Source organism: Rhinoderma darwinii, chromosome 2, assembly GCF_050947455.1.
Source record: "Rhinoderma darwinii isolate aRhiDar2 chromosome 2, aRhiDar2.hap1, whole genome shotgun sequence".
NCBI classification, from domain to species: domain Eukaryota; kingdom Metazoa; phylum Chordata; class Amphibia; order Anura; family Rhinodermatidae; genus Rhinoderma; species Rhinoderma darwinii.
This window is the reverse complement of record NC_134688.1, coordinates 260,875,293-260,898,711: the sequence shown is the minus strand read 5'-3', so window position 1 is coordinate 260,898,711 and position 23,419 is coordinate 260,875,293. Positions and strand designations below refer to the sequence as shown.

Here is a 23,419-nt window from a genome sequence, read left to right as displayed (position 1 = left end):
GGTCGGAATTCACACTGCAGCTCCTGCCTTTAGACACTTTCAAATACAAGCCAACCTTCTAGACTCTCTAAAAAAGTAAACACACAAAAAGGGGGCTCATATGGCAACTAAAGTCAGGGGCTGGGTCCTATATGGTTAATGCATCCTCCCAAAATACCAAGAAAGGGCAACTCCTATAGATACATTTATAAACAAAAGGAGATAAAGGAGCTAAAGCCAATAGTAATAAAATTAAATATCTTTATTGACACATAAATACACATAAAATATTAAAAAATACAAAAGGACAAAAGGACTCTGTAGTTCCAAAACAGCACAACAAGAGAAACTCCCAGAGATAATCCAGGGCAATGTAAACAGACAAACTAGGTCCAAGGTATGAAACACAGTGTCTAATAATACAAATGAATAGTTATATCCTAATACAAGTGTAACCTTCACATATAAAGGACAGGGTAAACAGTGGAGATGATATGACCTGAAAAAGCAGGTCCACAGACTGAAAAGTCAGTCACCACTCCTCTATTCAAAAAAATCGTCTTACCCATAGTAAATGGACCGGGAGAATCGATCAAGTGTGCTGTTGAACCCCAACGCGCATTTCGCGGTCTGCTTCCTCAAGGGGTATGATGTATCAAAGAATGAGACAGCACCATATATGGTAACCAACAGGTGTTCATCACTAGTTCAATTACCACCCTCCAATGAGCAGCGGCGTGCATTCCCTGCCGAAAACCGGAAGTGAGGCATGCCCCACTTCCAGCCCCCGGCGCCGTAGCGCACGTCCGGAATCCCCGACGTGTACAGGGATCCCGAGCATGCGCAGTGCGCCAAAGGGGGCGGGAGCGAGGCAAAGCCACACAGCAGAGTCGTACAGGAGATGAGCGCACCTCATTGGAAGGTGGAAAGAGGACAAAAGAAACGATGCACTGCCAGAAAAAAATAAGTGACATATATAAAGCATGTGGATCGGAATCATCAAGGTGAAACGATAAATAAATAAAAATGGGTAATAATAGTGTAATACCGAAAAAAGTGAAATGAGTAATTAGCAATTGAAAAAATACATATAGTACTCAGATAGTAACATTGACATTTAAATATGGTTATGTATAGGAAATCCTAAACATTTGTCGTGGTTAGAACGAAGTTAAATTAAGACTGAGGACACAGAAAGTCACAGTCTAAGTCCGCAGATATAAGAGAGACACTAAGTCTCATATTGGAGTAAGTGATAGGAAAAAGATAAAAAAGGAGAAATGCAGGGATAAAATCACATAAACCAGTATGTGTATATATAGTGCAAACATTGCAGTGGCATAATTAATATATGGGTATACAAAATTAAATAGACATGGAACATACTGTCAACAAGACCCATAACTTTTTTGTATTTAAGGACCATTACTATCTACAAACTTGTGGCACTGCGATGGGCGCGGCCTATGCGCCATCCTATGCGAACCTGTTTCTTGGCCTCTGGGAGAGGCAGGTTTTTCATGGGGATGGCGCTCGGGCCGCTGAACATGTACAGTGCTGGTTTCGATATATAAATGACATTCTATTTATCTGGCAGGGGTCAGAATGTAGTCTGGTTGAATTCATGCAGCAGTTAAATTCAAACTCTTACAACATCAAATTAACTTATAAATCCCATCGACAACAGATAGATTTTCTTGATATAGGGATTTTTGCTGATGGTGATGGTTTCCTCCAGACTGATGTCTTTCGGAAATCCACATCAGTAAATTCATATTTAAATGTCAATGTTACTATCTGAGTACTATATGTATTTTTTCAATTGCTAATTACTAATTTCACTTTTTTCGGTATTACACTATTATTACCCATTTTTATTTATTTATCCTTTCACCTTGATGATTCCGATCCACATGCTTTATATATGTCACTTATTTTTTTCTGGCAGTGCATCGTTTCTTTTGTCCTCTTTCCACCTTCCAATGAGGTGCGCTCATCTCCTGTACAACTCCGCTGTGTGGCTTTGCCTCGCTCCCACCCCCTTTGGCGCACTGCGCATGCTCAGGATCCCTGTACGCGTCGGGGATTCCGGACGTGCGCTACGGCGCCGGGGGCTGGAAGTGGGGCATGCCTCACTTCCGGTTTTCGGCAGGGAATGCGCGCCGCTGCTCATTGGAGGGTGGTAATTGAACTAGTGATGAACACCTGTTGGCTACCATATATGGTGCTGTCTCATTCTTTGATACATCATACCCCTTGAGGAAGCAGACCGCGAAACGCGCGTTGGGGCTCAACAGCACACTTGATCGATTCTCCCGGTCCATTTACTATGGGTAAGACGATTTTTTTGAATAGAGGAGTGGTGACTGACTTTTCAGTCTGTGGACCTGCTTTTTCAGGTCATATCATCTCCACTGTTTACCCTGTCCTTTATATGTGAAGGTTACACTTGTATTAGGATATAACTATTAATTTGTATTATTAGACACTGTGTTTCATACCTTGGACCTAGTTTGTCTGTTTACATTGCCCTGGATAATTTCTGGGAGTTTCTCCTGTTGTGCTGTTTTGGAACTACAGAGTCCTTTTGTCCTTTTGTATTTTTTAACATTTCATGTGTATTTATGTGTCAATAAAGATATTTAATTTTATTACTATTGGCTTTAGCTCCTTTATCTCCTTTTGTTTATAAATATCTCTAAAAAGTAAAATACATTATTTAGCTCAATGTCCACAAGGGAATATATCATACCTTTATACTGATTTCACCCAAAAAATTTTGATGGATACACTTTAAACTAAGTAACAAACCAGTATGCAGTGAGCTCTTAAGTTCCCATAGTCGTGGCTGCAAACAGTCATAATTTAACATTTAAATCCATGTCTAAGCAGGAGATTTGGAGCTTTGAATCAGAGAAACTGAGCTTTGGTCCCTGTAAGAAATATTAGAAATGTAATCAGCGCAGAATGTTGGACGTAAAACCAACCTGGAGTTAATAGGTGGACATACACTTGAAGGTTTTCTTTGAAGAAATGCCGCAGATTGTGAGAGACTGGATGCAGGTTTGATGTGTTTGTCTCCAATATGGCCACCTCCAGGGAAGTTTTAAAAAATAAATGGCTACAACGATAAAAAAAAAAAAAAAAAGGACCAGCACATTATTTCATCTTCTCCAGGCTTATATCTAATTCATGAAATTAAAATAATAAAATTGATAACACATTCCTTTTAAATCACTGATATAAAAATAAAAAAATATGGCTTTATGTGAACATGTTGAGCGTTCTGGAAAGAATTCTATGTGAATGTAAAAATTCCTAGTGCACCCCAGTTATCTCTTTATAAATTGTGCCATTAATTTTGTGCTTTAGGGGGGATTTGTCTCAGCTACCATTTACCACTATGTGCATTAAGGAGAGCCTCCGATTACATCCCCCGGTAACCGCAGTATCTAGACGTTGTACCGAAGATATTAAATTGCCTGATGGGAAAGTAATTCCAAAAGGTATGGTCTAGCAGCGTGTCATAACAGCTTTGTACAGTAAAATAAGTAATTGCAAATAGTGATATCTATAATATTGTTATGACTGTGTAAGGTGGGCAAAAGCAAGGAAATATTTCTGGTAAGCAGATGCAGCAAGATCAGAATGATATTACCAGCAACTAAAGCACCAATTTGATGAGTGATGTCATAAATTTTAACTCAAGTTTGTCAAAAGTGCCTTTTGTGTTGAAATGTTACTTTGGAACATTGTTTTTGATCTCTAGCCAAAAGGCACAAAGGCCAACATTTACTAAGCAGGGCTTTTAAAGGGGTGTTTCCAAGTGCTTTTGTGCCCACAACGGAGACATAAAATGCCCGCGGTTATATGGACCTTACTAACTGTGTAAAAATTACTTAATACAAATTTACATTTGGTGGTTTTGGGGTTAGTGATCATATTCCTGTCACACTTCTGGTGGTCTAGAGAGGTTTAGAAGTAGATACATAAAAAAACATGTAAAATAACCATTATTATATAATATTATATTGTTTAGTATGATGCAGTGGTTAGTGGTGGTCTCTGGCAGGAAAGTGTATTTATAATTTAATTCCATTTAATAAATAGGCCCATAAAGGTTGGGTTTCTGTGGGTTGTTTTTTTTATAAAGAACTTTTAAATTCCCTGTTCCCTTCACCCATCTATAATATAACATGAAAAAGAATTAATTAAGAATTAAAGCCTTTCCCCTTAACTGCTCAGAAGGGTGTTTCCGGGCACTAGGAAACCCCATAAGTGCTCCCCTGCCTATGTGTTTTTAATTTCCAGTCAAAATGTAGAATATTCCCAATGCAACACTATTCTTTTTTTTTTTTTAATGTCAACTGTAGATTTGTACATGGCTGTATGTATGTATGTATGTATTTATGTATGTATGTATGTATATATATCACTAACTACTTGATAATTCTTATTTTATTCAGGAAATATCAGCCTAATAAGTATTTATGGAACCCACCACAACCCCGCTGTTTGGCCAAATCCAGAGGTAGAAATGTTGTCGCTTTTGTTACTATTTATATTTTCTTCTTGTACCTTTTTGTCAGAACATTTACCAGAACCGCGGGCTCTGTTTTTTTTTTAGGTCTATGATCCATATCGATTTGATCCAGACTCCACACAGGAGAGGTCATCACATGCGTTTGTACCTTTTTCAGCTGGACCTAGGTAAGGGTTATACATTTCCTAACAATTGAAGATGTTAGCAGTCTATGTTTATATGGCTAATTTCCTTAATGATAATCTCTATGCATCCATGTCGATTTATCAATCTCCACCATTTCTATGTTACAATGTCATTACCTATTTATGTTTCAAAATTTATTTTATTAGCTCCTCCATACAATTTGCTATAGGCTACCCTGTTAGGTTTGGCTATTCTTTCCCAAGTGAAGTATATGTTCTTCAGAATACGGTATGCTCTCACAAATTGCTATTGTTCATCCCTAGCATGACTACAGTAAATAGGCATTGGATTGTATTATGAATGCAATGTGTTCCATTTTTGATATGAAGACAAATCCTGAATAAATGTTGGTCAGTATAGTTATAAAAATAATACCACATTTCCAAATGACTGAAGGTTTAATCCAGGAATATATGTGTTTAGGGTACAGTTCTGTTTGAATACAATTTAAAGACCATATTATCATTTATTTTCCCCTGTATTTATTAACAAAACACATGCATTTTAACTTGCAGGAATTGTATTGGACAGAACTTTGCTATGGCTGAAATGAAAGTGGTGCTCGCTCTTACGCTTCTCGACTTCAAGGTGACCTTCGATCCCGATAAGTCAGTCCGCAGGAAACCTGAGCTGATCTTGAGAGCAGAGGGTGGGCTCTGGCTTCAAGTGGAAGCTCTAAAACCTTAAATTTACAACAGAGGAGGGGAAGTCATTTAATCATTTAGTAGACTTCTATATTGTAACTTTCACATTTACAGTTGCTTTAAATTTATAAATTTTATATTGCTTAGAAATATCCTAGATTCATCCTAGAATCAAACATCTATAGCTTAGAATCATCTTTCACCTTATGTCTTTGTTCACACATTGCGTTTATGTCATGTAGTTTGCTGTAATACCATGGCAAAACAACAGATTGACAAAATTTTGAAGATAGCAGCTCCGCTCCATTCACGTGAGCAGACTATTATTTTTCTAATCTCAGAAAACCCCTTTTATGGGGTTTTCCGGGATCTTGATATTAATGGCCAATTCTTAGGACTGGTCGGCATCCGACTCCTGGCACCCCACTGAACAGCTGACGGAATCTCTGATGAGCGCCGCTTCAGCCTAATTTTTTACAGCTCCGTGCCATAGATTTTATAATGCAGCTTAGTCCCATTTACTTTAATGGGACTGAGCTGCAGTACCAGGCACAGCTTCTACGAACTGTACGGCGCTGTGCCTGGTTTACTATTACCGGGACACAGCTCTTACTGGAATGCCGCAGCCCTTTCACTTAGTTCAGGAAAAACCCTTTATGTGTTATGAAATCACTGACACTGAGAAGATTGAAAGACTGTATATGGATTGCGCTAAGTTGATAAGTCCACTGTGTAAGTGAAATGTTCTTTTTAAGTGTGTTTGTTATTGCTTAATTTATATGCATAATCTCTCTGTGAAAGTCCTGTCTCTTCTACATATTTGAACTTTGTCATATCTGACCTTTCCAATTCTTTACATATTATAAGACATCATATCCAGAGTGATGTCACATTTGCCATTTTGTTACTAGGCCTCGCCCCGAAGGTACTATATCTATATATGGGACAAACAATTGATACTGTGCTGAAAAGGTTACTATGTAAGCAAGCATTTTTACATATTCATTAAAACTACATAAAGTTCTATTTTGTACATTAGTTACAGTTCATTCTTATGCATACGGCAACTAAGACATATATTGGCATAGGCATATATGCATAGGCGTCACCAGATCAAGTTGACCAGCTGCTCACCTCCTCCTTCCATAAACATACAGGGCATGTTCAGTCAAGCCGAGAATATATCTTAATTGGGTATATAAAACTAAGAGGGTATATAAAACTCACTCAACGTCACATTATGTTGATGTATAGTTCACAAAATCAATTAACAAACATCAAAACATTATCTAAAGTATTTCAGAGGAGTTGAGGGTTTCTATATACTAAACCTAAGTTTTTGACCAGTTCTATATTTAACAAAAAGACATGTTTTAAACCAAAAACAAAAAGGGAAGTAGGAGCATTATTATTAAATCAGCTGAAAATTAGGTAGTAATCATCAATGTTAATTAGCAGAAGATGTCAATTAATTGAAAATAAAGTATATGTTGTTTGACGGCTACAGCTAATACATTAGAAAATAAATCCATCATTGCTGCTGTGACATATAGACAAGGTCGCGGACTCACTCCAATTCACCATATCAAGGTAACTTGATTCTTCTTCACCACCACTTGGAGAATACTGGTGTCAGAGCAAAGAGCCTTTGATTTCTATGTCTCTATCACATGTCGGCAAATGATTTGTGCTGAATTTTCCTGTTAGAAGGAGACTTGAGTTACTGGATAATTTCAGTCTCTTCTGTTTTTGTAAAGTGATGAGGTATTAATTAATTATTTAATCATATGTGTAGCTCTAGAAAGGTCTGTTCACCACATGCAAATGCTAAAGAAATAATAAAAGTTTAATGTCTTATGAAGGTTCTTTTTGTTGTTGTTGTTGTTGTTGTTGTTGTTGCTTTTATTATCAACCAGAAGTAGTAGTAATAATGATGACCGTAAATTTCAAATATTTTTTGTTTTTTTATTCAAATTATTTTTTAACAGTTGCACATGGTATAAATAAAGAACACAAAGAAAATGACACAAATTTAACTGATACAAATAGAGTGCAGAAAGGGCAAGGTTTAAAAAGCTGTGCTAGATGTAATTGACCAAACATTGTGACATACACAGTGAGATAATTAACTTTTTCAAAAGGCGCAATATCATGATAAACCGTACACAATCTGGAACACAAATGTCAGTTGACATGCCGTAGCTATAAAGATATCACTCTGCGTTACTGTTGACGATGACTAAGAGCCACGTACACATACAATCTGCAACTAATAAAAAGGACATAAGATACGTTCGATGTGGAAGGAAAAGGAAAAATAGGAGAAGGGGAGGGTCAAAAAAGACTTGCCCGGATCAGTGAAGAAGAACTGAACCATTTGGCTGCTGAGGCTCCCAAACGGATAAGGGAAAGCTACAAGTAATGGGGCTTCCTCCTGAGTAACAGACCAGGTGGTCTTTATATTGAAGACCTTGAGATGGCCTAGTGGTCTTTGTGTTTGGGGGCAGTTCATGTAGGTTGGCTGAGGACTGTGGCGAGAGGACTGAGCTGTTGTATTGGGTATAGGGCATCAGAGATGTCTTCCACAAAGCTATCTAGTCTCTCTGTGGTCTAAAGAGCTACTGTAATGAAGATTGGCAAGGTCAGAGCACAGCAGCTTTTGGGGCTAGCTGTGCGGGAAAGCTATGTGATGGAGAACTGCTTTTGGCTGTTTATGTTGGTATCTAGAGCAAATGCAGACAACAGAGAGCTGCTTTTCAGTGGAGGTGGGCATGTTGCTAGGGGAGGATAGGGCCAAGGTGCCGTACAAATATCTATAAATAATTATAGAAATGTTCTTTGTAAAACTTCACTTAGATATAACTGGTACTCACACTCCTAGGTCATATAGTTGACCACGTGTTGATAAACATAGTGATAAAATCGACTCTACTATATGTAAATACAGGCGAGATAACTAACTATATTCAGTTATTGCCACAATGAGCTGGAAAATGGACATGTACTTATGTGTAGATGTATCCTGTCTGCCTACAATCAAGAATGTATTTCTGACTTGTGGATGAATACAGTAGACTTTGACCTGTGTGCTTAGTAGTGCTTTGTATTTGACTGGTGTTGTACGTGCTAAGCTGGAATACTGTGCGCCACTTTATAATGTGTAACCAGTAGCTGCTATTAGTATATTTTTATTATGGTCTAAGCAACTGATTATATGGAAATGTATTTCCCCTGCTTGGTAACTTGTGGCATGTGTAGCCAATCTTTATGAGTAGGCTGATTTGTTGTAGGCATTGACTTGTTCATTTGTGATAAATTGTGTACAGACCAAAGAGGCAGCCCCTGTGTCTTCTATGTGGCCAGGGAGAAGAGGGCCCCACCTCAGGTAGGCCAAAACACTGTTCCCTGATGTGGTTTTGTGAACCTCCAAATTGACAGCATGTGATGAGCAGCCCAATTTTGGCTTTGCTATGTATTTCCTGCTTCTCTAAGCACCATATGTTGCTGGGACAGTACTGTGATGGAGGCAACCAGACATTATTCAATGTTCGATATTATAAAGAAGCGTCTTTGAACTAAAGCTTTAACCTAAGGTCTAATCCATAATGTATATAATCAGCATTTACATATGCTACCACATCTGTTACTGACTGGTTCATGCAGAAAGGCATTGCCATCGCCAAGTAATTCTATAGTACCTGTTTTTTAAGGCCTGCTGTTTGCAATACTAGTGACTGCGTCTGTAAAGATGCTAGTTTTTATAGAGATTTTCTCCATACTTCAAAAAAAGAGAATGTTGGTGGGAATTATCTTCTTTCAGTCTGAAGACCAAATATAGTCGATATCCGAATGTATTGGTCATTTCCAGTATAGGGTCTGTTAAAAGATAGGAAATGTTTTTTTGAACAACCCAAGGACATGGCTTTCAGGTTGAACACAGTACGTGGCTTCCAGGCTCACCTTAAATAAATGGATAGCAGTAAGCCAGCAAGTACAAGACTGTTCGTCCTCACTGCACTAAATTTTCTGCTCTTTAGTGCCACTCCTCAACTTGTAAGGCTGAAAGGATCCAGTACAATGTTAAAAGAGAAATCCTATATATGCCTCATATTAATGTTTACACTAGACAATAAGTCTTCCAGACATATGTTCGTCCAAAAATATAAATTTTATTGTTCCACAACTGGAATACCCTCCCAAAGATACCCATACAAGTACATACAGAATTAAAACATACTTAAAAGTGAACAGAGACCGAGATAATCAATTCACCACCATGTCCCATATGTTATAATGATGCATAGTATACAACAAGTAAATAGCAACACCAATCACGGGAAGAGTATAAAGTCTCCAAACAGATATCAAATCATATAGTATCAGTCTCCCCGCTATCTGGGTGAAAATCTATCAAAATTGTTATACTGACCACCATACATAAATACTCAGCATAGTTACATATCAATTACCTGTGGCTGACATGATGGTTATTGATGGTCTCAGAAGAAACACTTCGACGCGTGTTTCGCACCCTTCGTCAGGAGATGGTGATAGTGTACAAAAATGTGGTTTAAATACTATACCTGTATATCGGTGACCAATGGCGCATGACGATTCATTGCGCCCTCCCACGTCTGTCTTCCGCGTCAGGAGTGTTCCGTGCAGTGGCAGGATCCCCCATCATCTCTACTTCCGCCCTCACTATGACAACTTCCGGCACAACATGTGGAGGGTTAATCAAGCGCATGCGCACGTCACCCTATGTGTCAAGTCGTCTGGTGATGTAGTATAAATCAGCCATTCAGACTATTTACAATGTATTTGTAGCGGGGGAGAGTTTAGAATGTTTATAGTTGTAACGTCTATGGCCACGGCCCGTCGATCGGTCGTTAACCCCGACAGCCGTGGCCATGGACAGCTTACCTGCCTGCAGCATCGTCCCCCAGTCAGGCGCCGGCACTCTCTTCCGGATTCCGAGTGTCTCCGGCGGGTGCGCGCGCCCGCGCGTGCACGGCCTTAAAGGGCCAGTGCGCGCGTTTTTGAAAAAACTGTAATCTGGCCCAGGATGCCCATGGCTATAAAAAGGGCTCTGCCCTTTGCCAGAGCGTTGTTAGTTTTCCCGTTGTTCGTTTTGCTTATGGTCTCCCAGTGTCTTCCAGTGTCTTCCAGCCTCCCAGTGTACCTTGCTCCTGTATTCCGTATCCCGTATCCTGTTTCCGTGCTACCCAGTGCTATTGCCGTGCTGTGCTACCTGCCGTGCTGTGCTACAGTCTACGCTACTCTGCTACGCCTCACCGAACGACTTCCCACCGCCTGGTTCTGGACGTGTCCGCCTCGCCACTGCCTACGATTGCCTCAGGTACTGTCGCTGAACCATTGAACTGTGTACCTTCCGGTTTGGCCAGCTGCCATCCCCGCTACGCGGTACGGCCCAGTGGGTCCACACCCCGCATCGTGACATCCACACCCCGCAGCGTGACAGTACGCTCTGGCCATGGACCCCGCTGGCCAATTCAAGGGCTTGTCACCCTCCCAAGCCATGCAGGCGGATCTGCTGGATCTCCGAGCTAGGCAGGACCAGCTCCTCGTGGCCGTGGACTCTATGGCGCAGCAGCTAGGGACGCTAGTTGCCTCCATTCCTGCTTCTGTGCAAGTTCCTCAAGCCGACCCTCCTGTTGCTCCTCCTGGCAGCTCCTGTACGCACCCTCGGTTCTCGCTGGCATTGCCTTCTCGGTTCGATGGAGACGCCAGTGCTTGTCGGGGATTCCTGAACCAATGCCACATTCATTTTACCCTGCACTCACGGGCATTTCCGTCAGATGGAGCCAAGATCGCATTTATCATCTCCCTCCTGACCGGCAAGGCCCTGGCATGGGCTAACCCTATCTGGGAACGTCAGCGACCCGAGACTTCCAGGAGTTCGCACAAATTTTCTGAACCGTTTTTGAGGAACCAGGACGAGTCTCATCAGCCGCCACCGCCATCTTCAACCTTCGCCAAGAGGACAACTCCGTGGGCGAGTATACTATTCAGTTCCGGACTCTGGCAGGAGAGCTATCCTGGAACAATGAGGCATTTGTGGCATCCTATTGGCATGGTCTGTCGCCCGAGATCAAGGACGAACTGGCTGCTCGAGACCTGCCTCCCGCGTTGGACGACTTGATTCTGCTTGCCACTCGGGTTGACATAAGGCTGAGGGAGAGATCCCATGAAGTTCATCAGGAGCGCCGGCGTCCTAGACTGGCGCCCAACTTTCAGCAACCTCTCTTGCCTGCTTCTATCGCTTTGCCTGAGGTTCCGATGCAAGTTGACCGACTAAAATTATCGGTCCAGGAGAAACAGCGCAGGCGCACCTCTGGACTGTGCTTATATTGCGGCCTCGCTGGCCACGTCGTGCGTCTGTGTCCTCACAAGCCAAAAAACCCCAGCGCCTAGGCTTGGTTGGAGAGACAACCCTGGGCGTCAACACATTAAAGCAAGAACTCTCCTCCAAACTATTTATTCCTGTAACCAATATTGCTGGCGAGAGGTCTCATCAGGTCTCCGCATATCTGGACTCCGGCTCTGCAGCCAACTGCATCTGCCAGGATCTTGTGGATCTCCTACAGTTGCCCACTATCCCGCTTGAAAGGCCGTTGATCGTTGCCTCGGTGGATGGACTGCCATTACCAGACCCAGTTGTGTCCATAACCAAGCCGTTGAAACTCCAAGTGGGAGCCCTTCATGCTGAGATCATCTCTCTGTTCGTCCTATTCAAGGCCGTCAACCCCGTGCTGTTGGGGTTGCCTTGGCTTCGTCTGCATGCCCCCGTCCTGGATTGGAACTCTGGAGAGGTTCTCCAGTGGGGCCCGAAGTGTCTTGACCGCTGTCTGAGTCACATCCAGTCGCCACAGCCCGCTCCTCTTCAGTCGTTGGCAGGTTTGCCCCTCTGTTTCTCTATGTTCGGCTATGTCTTCAATAAAAAGGAGGCCGAGACCTTGCCGCCACACCGGGCATATGACTGTCCAATCGACCTGGTTCCGCAATCGTCTCCTCCTCGTCATAGAGTGTATCCTCTCTCCTTGCCAGAGACCCAGTCCATGTCGGCTTACATCAAGGAGAACCTGGAGAGGGGTTTCATTCGTAAATCTTCATCCCCGGCCGGAGCAGGGTTCTTCTTTGTTAAAAAGAAAGATGGATCATTACGACCTTGTATCGACTACCGAGGCCTAAACCAGATCACGGTGAAGAACAGGTACCCTCTGCCTTTAATTTCGGAACTGTTTGATCGCATACGGGGGGCAAAATTTTTTTCTAAACTGGACCTGCGGGGGGCCTATAATCTGATCCGGATTCGTCGAGGTGACGAGTGGAAGACTGCCTTTAATACTCGTGATGGGCATTACGAACACTTAGTCATGCCCTTCGGCCTGTGTAACGCTCCCGCAGTATTCCAAGAATTTGTCAATTACATTTTTCGTGATCTCCTGTATGTTTGTGTTGTGGTGTATCTCGATGACATTCTGATTTTTTCCCCAGACCCAGTAACTCATCGAAGTCATGTCCGCCAGGTGTTGCTCCGTCTAAGAGAGAATCGACTTTACGCCAAATTGGAGAAGTGTGTATTCGAGAAGAAGTCTCTATCCTTCCTGGGCTATATTATCTCAGATCAGGGTCTCAAGATGGATCCCCAGAATGTAAAGGCCGTCCTGGAGGCTTAAGGGCCATCCAACGCTTTCTAGGATTCGCCAACTTCTACCGACTCTTCATCCCCAACTTCTCATCTTTGACAGCACCTATCTCCACCCTCACTAAGAAAGGTATGAATGCCAAGTTGTGGACCCCGGAGGCTGAAGCCGCATTTGAATCCTTAAAGAAAGCCTTCACATCTGCCTCCATTCTGCACCATCCGGACGTGTCCTTACAGTTTTCGTTAGAGGTGGACGCCTCCTCGGTGGGTGCTGGTGCACTGTTGTTCCAGAAAAGACCGAAAGGCAAGGCCGTGGTATGTGGTTACTATTCCAAGCTGTTTTCTCCCGCAGTGCGTAACTACTCGATTGGGGACCGGGAGTTACTGGCCATCAAACTGGCTCTGCAGGAGTGGAGACACCTACTGGAAGGCGCGGTTCACCCTATCCTGATCTTCACGGATCACAAGAATTTGACCTACATACAGACGGCCCAGCGGTTGAATCCTCGTCAAGCCAGGTGGTCGTTGTTCTTTGCTCGGTTCCGGTTCGAACTCCACTACCGTCCCGCCGACAAGAATGTGAGGGCCGATGCCTTATCTAGATCTTTCGAAACCGAGGACGCCATGGAATCTCCACAGAATATCATTGACCCATCCTGTATCTTCTCTGTGAATCCCCTGCAAGTCAGAGACATTCCTCCGGGTAGGACTTTTGTGCGTCTGGCTGACCGAGGAAGAATTCTTCGCTGGGGTCACAACTCTAAGCTGGCAGGTCACGCGGGTGCTCGTAAGACCCAGGATTTAATCACCCGTCAGTTCTGGTGGCCCACGCTGCCCAAAGATGTCATGGACTTTGTCTCCTCGTGCACAGTCTGTGCAGCAAATAAAGTTGCTCACTCCAGACCTGCGGGCTTGCTCCAACCACTGCCTGTGCCCGTTGCCCCGTGGCAACATGTCGCTATGGACTTCGTCACGGATCTTCCTCCTTCTGCGAGTTGCAGTGTGATCTGGGTGGTGGTGGATCGATTTTCCAAAATAGCTCACTTCATCCCGTTGACCGCTCTGCCGTCTGCTACGCGGTTGGCTGACCTCTTCATACAGCACATCTTCCGTCTGAACGGATTGCCCCTGCATATTGTCTCGGACAGAGGTGTCCAGTTTACCTCGAAGTTTTGGAGAGCACTCTGCGGGCTCCTTGGTGTGAAATTGGACTTCTCTTCGGCCTATCATCCCCAGTCCAACGGGCAAATCGAGAGAGTTAATCAGATTATGGAGAACTACCTACGTCACTTTGTGTCCAGGCGCCATGATGATTGGGTGCAGTTGCTCCCGTGGACAGAGTTCTCCTATAACAACCACACCAGTGAGTCGACCACATCCAGTCAATTTTTCATCGTCTACGGCCAACATCCTCGTATACCTCTTCCTGTTTCTACAATGTCCCAGGTGCCTGCAGCCGACTCCACCTTCAGGGACTTTCTACAGATATAGCAACAGACCCAATCTTCTATCCTCTTGGCGGTGGACCGCATGAAGAGAAAGGCAGACACAAGAAGACGGGCGCCTCCGCAGTTCCTTCCAGGGACTAAAGTCTGGCTGTCCTCTAGGAATATCCGGTTGAAGGTGCCGTCATGCAAATTTGCCCCGAGGTTCCTTGGTCCCTTTGAAGTCCTGCTACAAATTAACCCCCTAACATACAGGCTGAAGTATCCACGACAGGTCCCTGCGTCTCCATCATAGGGATCAGGAAGTGGCAAAGAAAATCGGGGATCAACACTGCCAGGAGGTGTAGTCAGAGGATCAACACTGCCAAAAGGTGTAGTAGGAGGAACGGCAGCTCGCACCTCCTGCTGACGTGCGAGAATGTTCAAGGCCCGGAGGAGTTGGTCCTGTCGAGACCGGAGGTCTAGCATTTACGTCCGCATCTCCTGTGAAGTCATCTGAGTCTTGGATCGGCCAGCAGGGTCCATGGCCTGAGTATACTGTTACGGCGCGGGGTGTGGACCCACTGGGCCGTACCGCGTAGCGGGATAGCAGCTGGCCAAACAGGTACAATGCAATGTCTATAGTTCAGAAAGGGTACCTGAGGCAATGTAGACAATAGCGGTGGATTCAGGCTAAGATAAGGCTCCAACAGTAGACGAACACCCGGCGGGGTGCGACACAATAGATGCAGTGGAGGGCGCAACACGACTTCCACTCTTGAATGCACAGGGGCACGGTAGCACAGGATACAGGGTACAGGCAGCAGGAACGGGTAACAATGGGAACTGGAAAACACTAGGAGACCATTTGCAATGACAAACTAAAGGTAACACAACAACGCTCAGGCAAGGATCGAGAGGGCAGAGCCCCTTTTATAGTCCTGAAGCATTCTGGGCTGATTGCAGTATTCTGCAACAGTGCGCGTACTGGCCCTTTAAGGCTGGGCACGCGCGCCCTCCGGGAGACAGTGTCCGGACCAGGAAATGAGTACCGGCGTCTCTCATGAGGGAGATGCCGCCGGGAACTCACTCGTCCGTGGCCGCGGCCATCAGAGGGTAAGTCAGGATGATGGTCCACGGCCCTAGACGTTACACAATGTAATTAAAAATATTGCAATCAAAATGTAATTGCAGCCCAGATCGACTAAGTAAGAGAATAAAATTGCAACAAATCCATTGGGCTCAGCAGTACAAGTGGGGATTTATCCGGCTATAAGGAAAGTACAAATGCCATTCCTAAGTGAAGAGGTTGGTTATAATTAACTAAATTTCAACAAAAAAGAAGATATAAAAGAGGGGGAAAGGCTAAATCAGATATACATTTTAATTGGTAGTCAAGTATGAGTGATAATTATATTAAGCCTAAGACATATTCCGTGACAGAGCGTCTCTATGTTGTATCCAAGGGGACCATATCTTTGCAAATGAGTCATAGGAACCTTCGACTCTATTGGTTAATTCTTCCATACGGCAAATTTGTTTTTGTTTTTTTCCACCCACTGACTCACAGTGTGAGGGGAAGTCTGCAAGCAATGTAAAGGTACTAAAGGCTTTGGCGGCAGAGATCAAGTGTGTGTGGGTAAGAACTAAAGCTATTAATTCCATAGATAACACGATGGATGTACCACAAACATTATTTATGTAAGTTTCAACTTGTTTCCAGTAATCTTTAACCAGTAGACCGTGCCATCAAATGTGAGAAAGAAAGCCTACATGTGACTTGCATCTCCAACACAGATCAGATTCTGCTAAACTCATGCGATGAAGTACTTTTGGAGATTTGTACCACCTAGTAAGCAACTTGTAATGGTTCTCCTTTACGCAACTTGAGAATCCGTGTGAGTGGGCTAGAAGGAAGTTTCTCTCTTGCTCAGACAGATGCAGTCCAAGCTCCGCCTCCCAAGGTGACACGAAGGATGGCAGATTTCGTGTCTCAAGTAATAAAAGCTGGGAATAAATGCTCGAGAGTTTGTGTTTCCTATTTTTAAGTGTCGACAAGAATTTCTCAAACCACGTGAGATCTCTGTGTGTCGTGTGGTCTTTCAGAAGACTTAAACAAGTTGACTGAATATGGTGGAGTTGAAGGAAATCAAGTGTTCGGGCTAAAGATGGCATCAGAGACTCAACCCTATCCACCGTAGGTATTTTATCATCTGACATCAGATCTGTAATCAAGGTTCCAGAAAACAGATTCCAAAAATTGGTTCTGAGGAGACGTCAGAGGATACCAATTGTGGTAATACCGCAGACCGTGTCAGTGGTGATGGCTGGGGACTACTTTGTGGACAAACCATGTTCCGCCCAGACAGCGAGGGTACTCTTTAGTAAAGGATTTGGCATGGACTTGATGTCCTGTTGTTTTGGTGCCCACAGTAGAGCACAAAAATGATCTACTGAGTGGTGGGATGTGATCCCCTATGGATGCTGCCATATCCAGCCATCTCTGTAGATGCACAGCCCTTATAGTAATCATCAATGTCAGGAAGTCCAAGACCTCCATTATGTTTCTTCATTGAAAGAAGACGATATGAAATACGAGGTCTCCTCTGTTTCCAAAGAATCGCAGAAAAGAGTTTGCGAACACTCTGAAAAAATACTTTGGGTAAATTAATGGGTACCATTGTTATTGTGTATAATAGAATGGGTAGGACATAGGTTTGAAGGTTTATCCTCCCTATGCACGAGAGGTAGAGTAGTTGGTATGAGGTGAGTAAATATATCTTTCTCAGCAATGGTTGGTAAGTTAGAACGTATAATGAACGCATATTTCTAGGTAATTGAATGCCAAGTTTCAAGCCATGTGAAGTTTCAGGTTTCATGTGAAATTGAAGTTTGATGATAGTTCTCTAGCTAGCCTAAGCGGCAGAGAAACAATCAAAATGTCTGATTTAGTATAGTTAACTTTTAACAAGAGACCATACAAGTAAAACACATCCAAACTATGAGGTAGAGCCTGCAAAGGGTTGTGATAGTAATAGGTCATCTGCAAAGGCAGCAACCAGGTGTGTTTGTGAATGTATATTAAGGCCTACAATATGGCCATCCTGTCTCTGTGTCTGCAAAAGTGTTTCTAGTGTTAATATAAATAAGGTGGGTGATAAGGGGCAGCATTGCCTGGAGGGAGACAAAACGCCATTCACTCTGAGTCTAGCCGAAGGTCTACGGTAAAGTGTAAAGATGGCTTTTATAAAGCTACAAGAAAAATCGAATTTTACAAGAGTAGATGCCATAAAATCCCATGCCACTCCACCAAATGTCGCTTCGGCATCCGTACCCAGAAGAATCATGGGCACATTAGAGTTATGGGCATATTTAATACAATTCATCAGGCGTCTGGCATTGTATCTACCCTCCCTCCCTGGCACCAAACCCTTTTGATCCGGATGGGTAAGTTTAGTCAATTATTTACTAGTGTGAGTAGGGAGCAGTTTAGTGCAAATTTTTTAATCTAAGTTCAAAATGGATATAGTTCTATAACTTGAGAATATTGCAGGGTCCTTCCCTTCCTAGGGTAGTATCGTGATATTCCTTTAGCGATTGTTCTGTCAGACCCCATCGTAATAATTCATCAAAAGCTTTGACTAAATGAGGTAGTAATATGTCCTTAAATTTCCTGCAATATTTTACTGTTAGAGGGGCATGAGAGCACGACTTTCGATACTTCTTCAAGTGTTATAGGTTTCATGAGTTCACTTGCCTCTTCCTCAGTGAGTGTGGGTAATGTTGGGTAATGTTAGTGGATCCAGAATGTCCTGAATTAGTTTCCGTCTGGAGTCATCTGATGTGGAAGGGGACAATGAGACATTGTATAGGCCAGAATAATAACTACTAAAAGCTTTCGCTATATCTGCTGGGGTCATGCAGTCAGTACCATCAGATGTCTGAATAAAGGATTTTTCCTTTCGTTTCTTAAGTGCAAACATTAATCCCCGCCCCCCCCCCTATCACCCTGAGCATATCGTTTTTTATGAAAGTACATAAGGTTGGCTGCTGATTTAGGATTTAGTTTAACCGCGACATCCGTTGCCTCACTGGCAGTGCAGAAATGAGCAGTGTAGATAACACTGGTGCATGGTTCGAAAGAGTCATTTGGCCAATATAAGCAGATTGTAAGTACTGTATTAAGTGTTTGTGTAAAAGTAGATAGTCCAGTCCCTGAATCGATCTATGTGGGTGAGAATAAAAAGTGTAATCGGAAGATGTAGGATGTAATAACCTCCAGGAGTCTAAAATTTAAGTTCTTGCAGTTTACGTAAGAGCCTCCTACATCCAGCTTTAGGAAGAGTGGAGGAATCAATTTCCGGATGTAGTCAGATTTAGGTCTCCTCCAATTATAATAGGGCCTACAGAAAAAGCTTGTAACCTCCAAAATATGAAGAAGCCAGAAGATCTGCAATGTGTTAGGTACATAAAAATTTGCTAGCATGCAGGGCAGTGTTCCCAGCTTACCTCTAAGGAAGAGAGCTCTGCCATCCCTCGAATCATGTTGAGCGATCAAAAAGAATGGTAAGTCCTTACGGAGGGCTATGGAGACACCTCGTGTAGCGGAGCCTGAGCTGCAGCTATAGAGCCAAGAAGAGAAATAATTAGTAGGTAATTTCGGTATCTTAACCCCTTTAAAGTGTGTTTCCTGTAAGAAAGCTATGGACACCTGTTCCCGTTTGATTAAAGCTATGATCTGATTACGTTTCCTAGGGGTATTTAGCACATTTCTGTTATACGTTGCCAACTTAACTGATGCCATTTTTGTGTGGAAGCCGGTATCAATCCCGAGTTTCTAGTATATCGCCTGGTGAAGGTAAGGAGAGGTGATGGCAGGAAGGTAAGACAAAACCATGGGAAATTTAAACAATATGAACAAGATTCAAAATATAAAAGAGATAGAGAACTGCAGCAATATGATGTCAAACATGATAACCAGAGCAGTGCTGGAAAGGGATTAGAGATGTTAAAAAAATCCAGCCTTCTGCTGGCATCTGGAACCAATGCATCAATGCGTGAGGATAGGAGTGGATAACATCTGCTATTAATGCAACCTGGGCTTCCATAACATCTCAGCAGTGCCTCAGGCTGATTGCCTCCATGCCACGCCGCGTTGATGTAGTAATTTATGCAAACGGAGCCCCTACCAAGTATTGAGTGCATATACTGTACATACTTTTCAGTAAGTCAACATTTTGGTGTTAAACATAATTTTTTTAATTGGGCTTATTTAATATTCACATTTTCTGAGACACTAAATTTTGGGTTTTCATTAACTGTTACCATAATCATCAACATTAAAAGAAAAAAATGCTGGAAATGGATCACTCTGTGTGTAATGAATCTATATAATATATGAGGTTCACTTTTTTAATTGAATTACTGAAATAAATTAACTTTTTGATGATATTATAATTCATTGAGAAGGACTAGTATATGTATACTCTGGCTATGTATACTTTTTCCTAAGAAATGTATTTTATATAATCTTCCTTGCAAAGGTTTGTTCTAAAACAGTATTCTCTAAATATCAGACTGTTGGCCTCGTTCAAGGCTGTTCTGATATAAGACTGCCAAGTTTACTCTAGACAGGTATGATATTCTAGACAACATAAAGCTTGTACATAGAATGACGTGTTATTAGTACACATTTCTTGTGTGGTCAGTAACTCGTAAGGTGGTTCCTTGATGGCACTAAGCCAGAAAATACCTTTTTAAAAGGTTAATCTAAAATTCAACCTTTAGGTCTGTCTAAACTCTAGAGAGGACCTCCATGGCCATGTATTTCTTATGTCTTACTTCTCAATCTCTCTCTCATTATTGTAACTTTTATTTCTTAATAAAGCTTTCATTTAACTTCACCGTGAGACAAGAGAGTTTGCTTAAAATTTCCTTATCATCTGGTGGAGAACGCGGGCATGTCCCGCAGCCTTAGCTTCACTTGCAAGTGACCCAGAAGGGAGGACTTTCAGGACAGACTAAGCGGCCGCAGGTGAGATTTCTTACCAGTCTCTCCTCTCCTCCTCCTTTGTGGGTCTGAATTCAGGGTCTCTGGCTACAAGCGACAATGCCGCTCTCTCTCTCTCACAGATTATCTTTTTTACTTTCCCTTTTAATTGTTTGTCTTTGTATCCTACTAACTTGTTTGCAATGTGTGTGGTTGGGACACAGTGTGGCTGTCTAGGACAGGCAGTAACGTGTCTCCAGGCTGAGTTTTGGCAAGCATTCTCGGGCGTTCCTGAGATGTCAGTGAGAACTACAGTTCCATAATGTACTAACGATGTCTCCATATGTTAAATAAGTAGCTCTCCTTGTGGTTAGTATTCCAGTGCAACTGTAGGCTATACTCTCTAAATGAAAGCTGGCATAGATCTCTGAGAGATCATTACTCCACAAGCAGGTGGAGGTGCCTGTCTAAATTGCGCACAGAAAAGTAAGCATGTGAGTGAGATATGTCTGGGAAATATAGGAGGTGGTGAAAGTCTAGGACTATGGCCAACGATGCCATCAAGGCTGTGACTCCTAATGCTTCTTCACCACATTATGGGTGACACTGGTGTGCAGTGGCTGTAACACACCAGATGAAGGAGGTGTTTGTAGACTGTAGTCAGTTATACAAAGGGAAATGCAGACAGTGACACTGAAGATGTAAGGATTGAACCAGATAATGGTGTCCTTTATTACCAATACCCGACAGCCAGTGAGGGAAACCAAGAGGGAGGGACAATTCAGAAGATTTTAGAAACACTGAGACTGCAGCATTAGTGAGCCAAGCCAAGGAGCACGTTGTTTATGGTTACATAGAACAGAGTTTTTCTAAGCTTGGTTGAATTTAATATGTCTTTCTTTTTCAACCATGCGAACTATGCAATTATGTAACTGTAACCAAGTAATAATTATAGTAAATTACACTATATATCATATAGTCTGGCTGGGATGCTTAGTGCTTCAGCAGCAATGTGATAAAAGACAGGAGAAGGGGGGGGGCGGCGGCGCCTTCGAGTCTGCATCAGCCAAGGACACTCAGACATTTACAGGACCTGATGTGGTAGGATTCTCAAATGTTCTGGATTATCAGATGAGCATGGAGAAGTATATAAAATTCAGTTTTCTATTTTTAAAAAGAAATAGATTCCCCCCCCCCCTTCGAACAACAGTCCATTCATATGCAAGAATCTTTCCCAATGCAAACTGGTAATGCAGAGATACTTCATCATATACATTCGTAGTCCCTCTCAGTTAAGTTTTAGGGAAACATGATGAAATTTATATGAAAAAAAAAAAAATCAGTTTGCATATATCACGTTTAGTACACAATTAAAGTTGTCATTTTAAAATATTTTTCTTTAATTTAACTACCTGATAAAGGTATGTGTAAGGAAAACATAATGAAGTATATATTAGAAGAAAAATCACATTTACTATACTGCTCACTGTTAATGTTTAACTTAAAGTTGTCATTATTTTATTTTTTCCTTTAATTGATCTACTTAATAAAGATCAATTAATGATTATGCAGTAAAAAGATTGTTCTCCACGGGAGGCGTCCAACTGGGAGCAGAAGACGTGAAAACCAGATTCTAATGGAATGTGGACGGATAAGGAAGGTAAACCGGTAGCACCCAAGGCAGTCTTGATGGCACTTGCAATGATGGTATGGCCTCACATATGCCTTCAAGACTGCAAGGATCAATTTGGTAAGATCTAATTGGTATGCCAAGATTGTTGCTAGTAAATTCTGTTAGAGATGTTTGATTTGCCTACAGAACAGTCCCGGCAGACCGGTGCCAACCTTACCAGCACACCTACCTCCCACGTAGAGACCTTCCCAGGTAATACAGAATGTTTTCATTCAGCTTCCTAAGTTAGGAATGTGTAAACGTGTGTGTTCATTTGTTCTCAGAGACGATAAAAAAAATATGGCTTTTGTCATTATTCAGACAAAAAATATATAGCATCTGTGAATATTTCTGTGGAGAGGAGCGGTCATGGGTATAAGATCAAGGTACAAATCCCACTCAAAAGTGTTACAACGCATTTCCTAGATACCCTGTCCAGTGGGACAGATATCATTTTATGATAAATATTTTTATAAGGGGTTTGACTTGATCCAAGGGCTTGCCACATTTATCCTATGCACTTAGAAAAACTCTCAAAAGGGCATGTTGTTGTTATCACCATATGAACATTTATTTAAAAATTTAAGAAAGGTTGGGTCCTCTTCAAGTGCCTTTAAACTTAAACTTGAGACATCAAATTGATCCACTCCATCTCTGAGATGCGCAGAGCCACCAAGCAGGCACAGCCTGAGCTGATACAATGTGCTTGTCATGAACTGAAGGCAGTGTCACAAATCCAAGCAGCCTTGCAGACAAGCAACTTCCCAGAAGAAGAGGACTCAGATGTGGAGTGTTTGTGGTGGCCATAATAATACTCCACTAATCTGCCTACGAGGCAACTCACCCCAGACTCACAGTATAAGGTGCTGTGTACAGCCCGGTGATGTACACTAACAAGCCACACTGTCTGACAGACGAGAAGGAACATACCAAGTCCTGCTGACAACCACCATGAAGGTAAAGGAGAAATCCACCTGGATCCACATCTAACACTGCAAAAAGGCCAAAGACCCAAGTGAAAAGAGCAAAGAACCAGGCAGCTAAGACGAACCAGTCAGCAGCATCCAAGAGTTGTTCACAGCAGGAGACAAGTAAGTGACAAGGAGGTGGGTAATAATAAATCCCCCACTGGACACCATCGTACAGTCTCACTCCACAAATATATGGGTTACCCTAAGGGTGACAGTCAGTAAAGGGCAGAAGAGAATGAAGATGTACAGTAATTGTCTTTGGCACTAATGCTACCCAATCCTGGGGGGGAAATACTGAGATTGGTGATAGCATTATTTTATTAGTTGAGGCCCTATTGTTCA

The 23,419-nt window shown here is 42.5% G+C and overlaps 1 protein-coding gene across 2 annotated transcripts in view; it reads left to right on the top strand.

Moving 5' to 3' along the window:
- The window catches only part of CYP4F22 (cytochrome P450 family 4 subfamily F member 22), a 94,763-nt gene extending 87,546 nt beyond the window's left edge, over positions 1 to 7,217 (top strand). For both annotated transcript variants that reach the window (XM_075853206.1, XM_075853205.1), the window contains exons 10-13: positions 3,352 to 3,485; positions 4,446 to 4,510; positions 4,607 to 4,689; positions 5,224 to 7,217. In XM_075853206.1, the coding sequence (XP_075709321.1) occupies positions 3,352 to 3,485; positions 4,446 to 4,510; positions 4,607 to 4,689; positions 5,224 to 5,395 (454 nt within the window). In that variant the 3' untranslated portion in view covers positions 5,396 to 7,217. The remainder of the gene's footprint in view (positions 1 to 3,351; positions 3,486 to 4,445; positions 4,511 to 4,606; positions 4,690 to 5,223) is intronic.
- Positions 7,218 to 23,419: the final 16,202 nt, after the last annotated feature.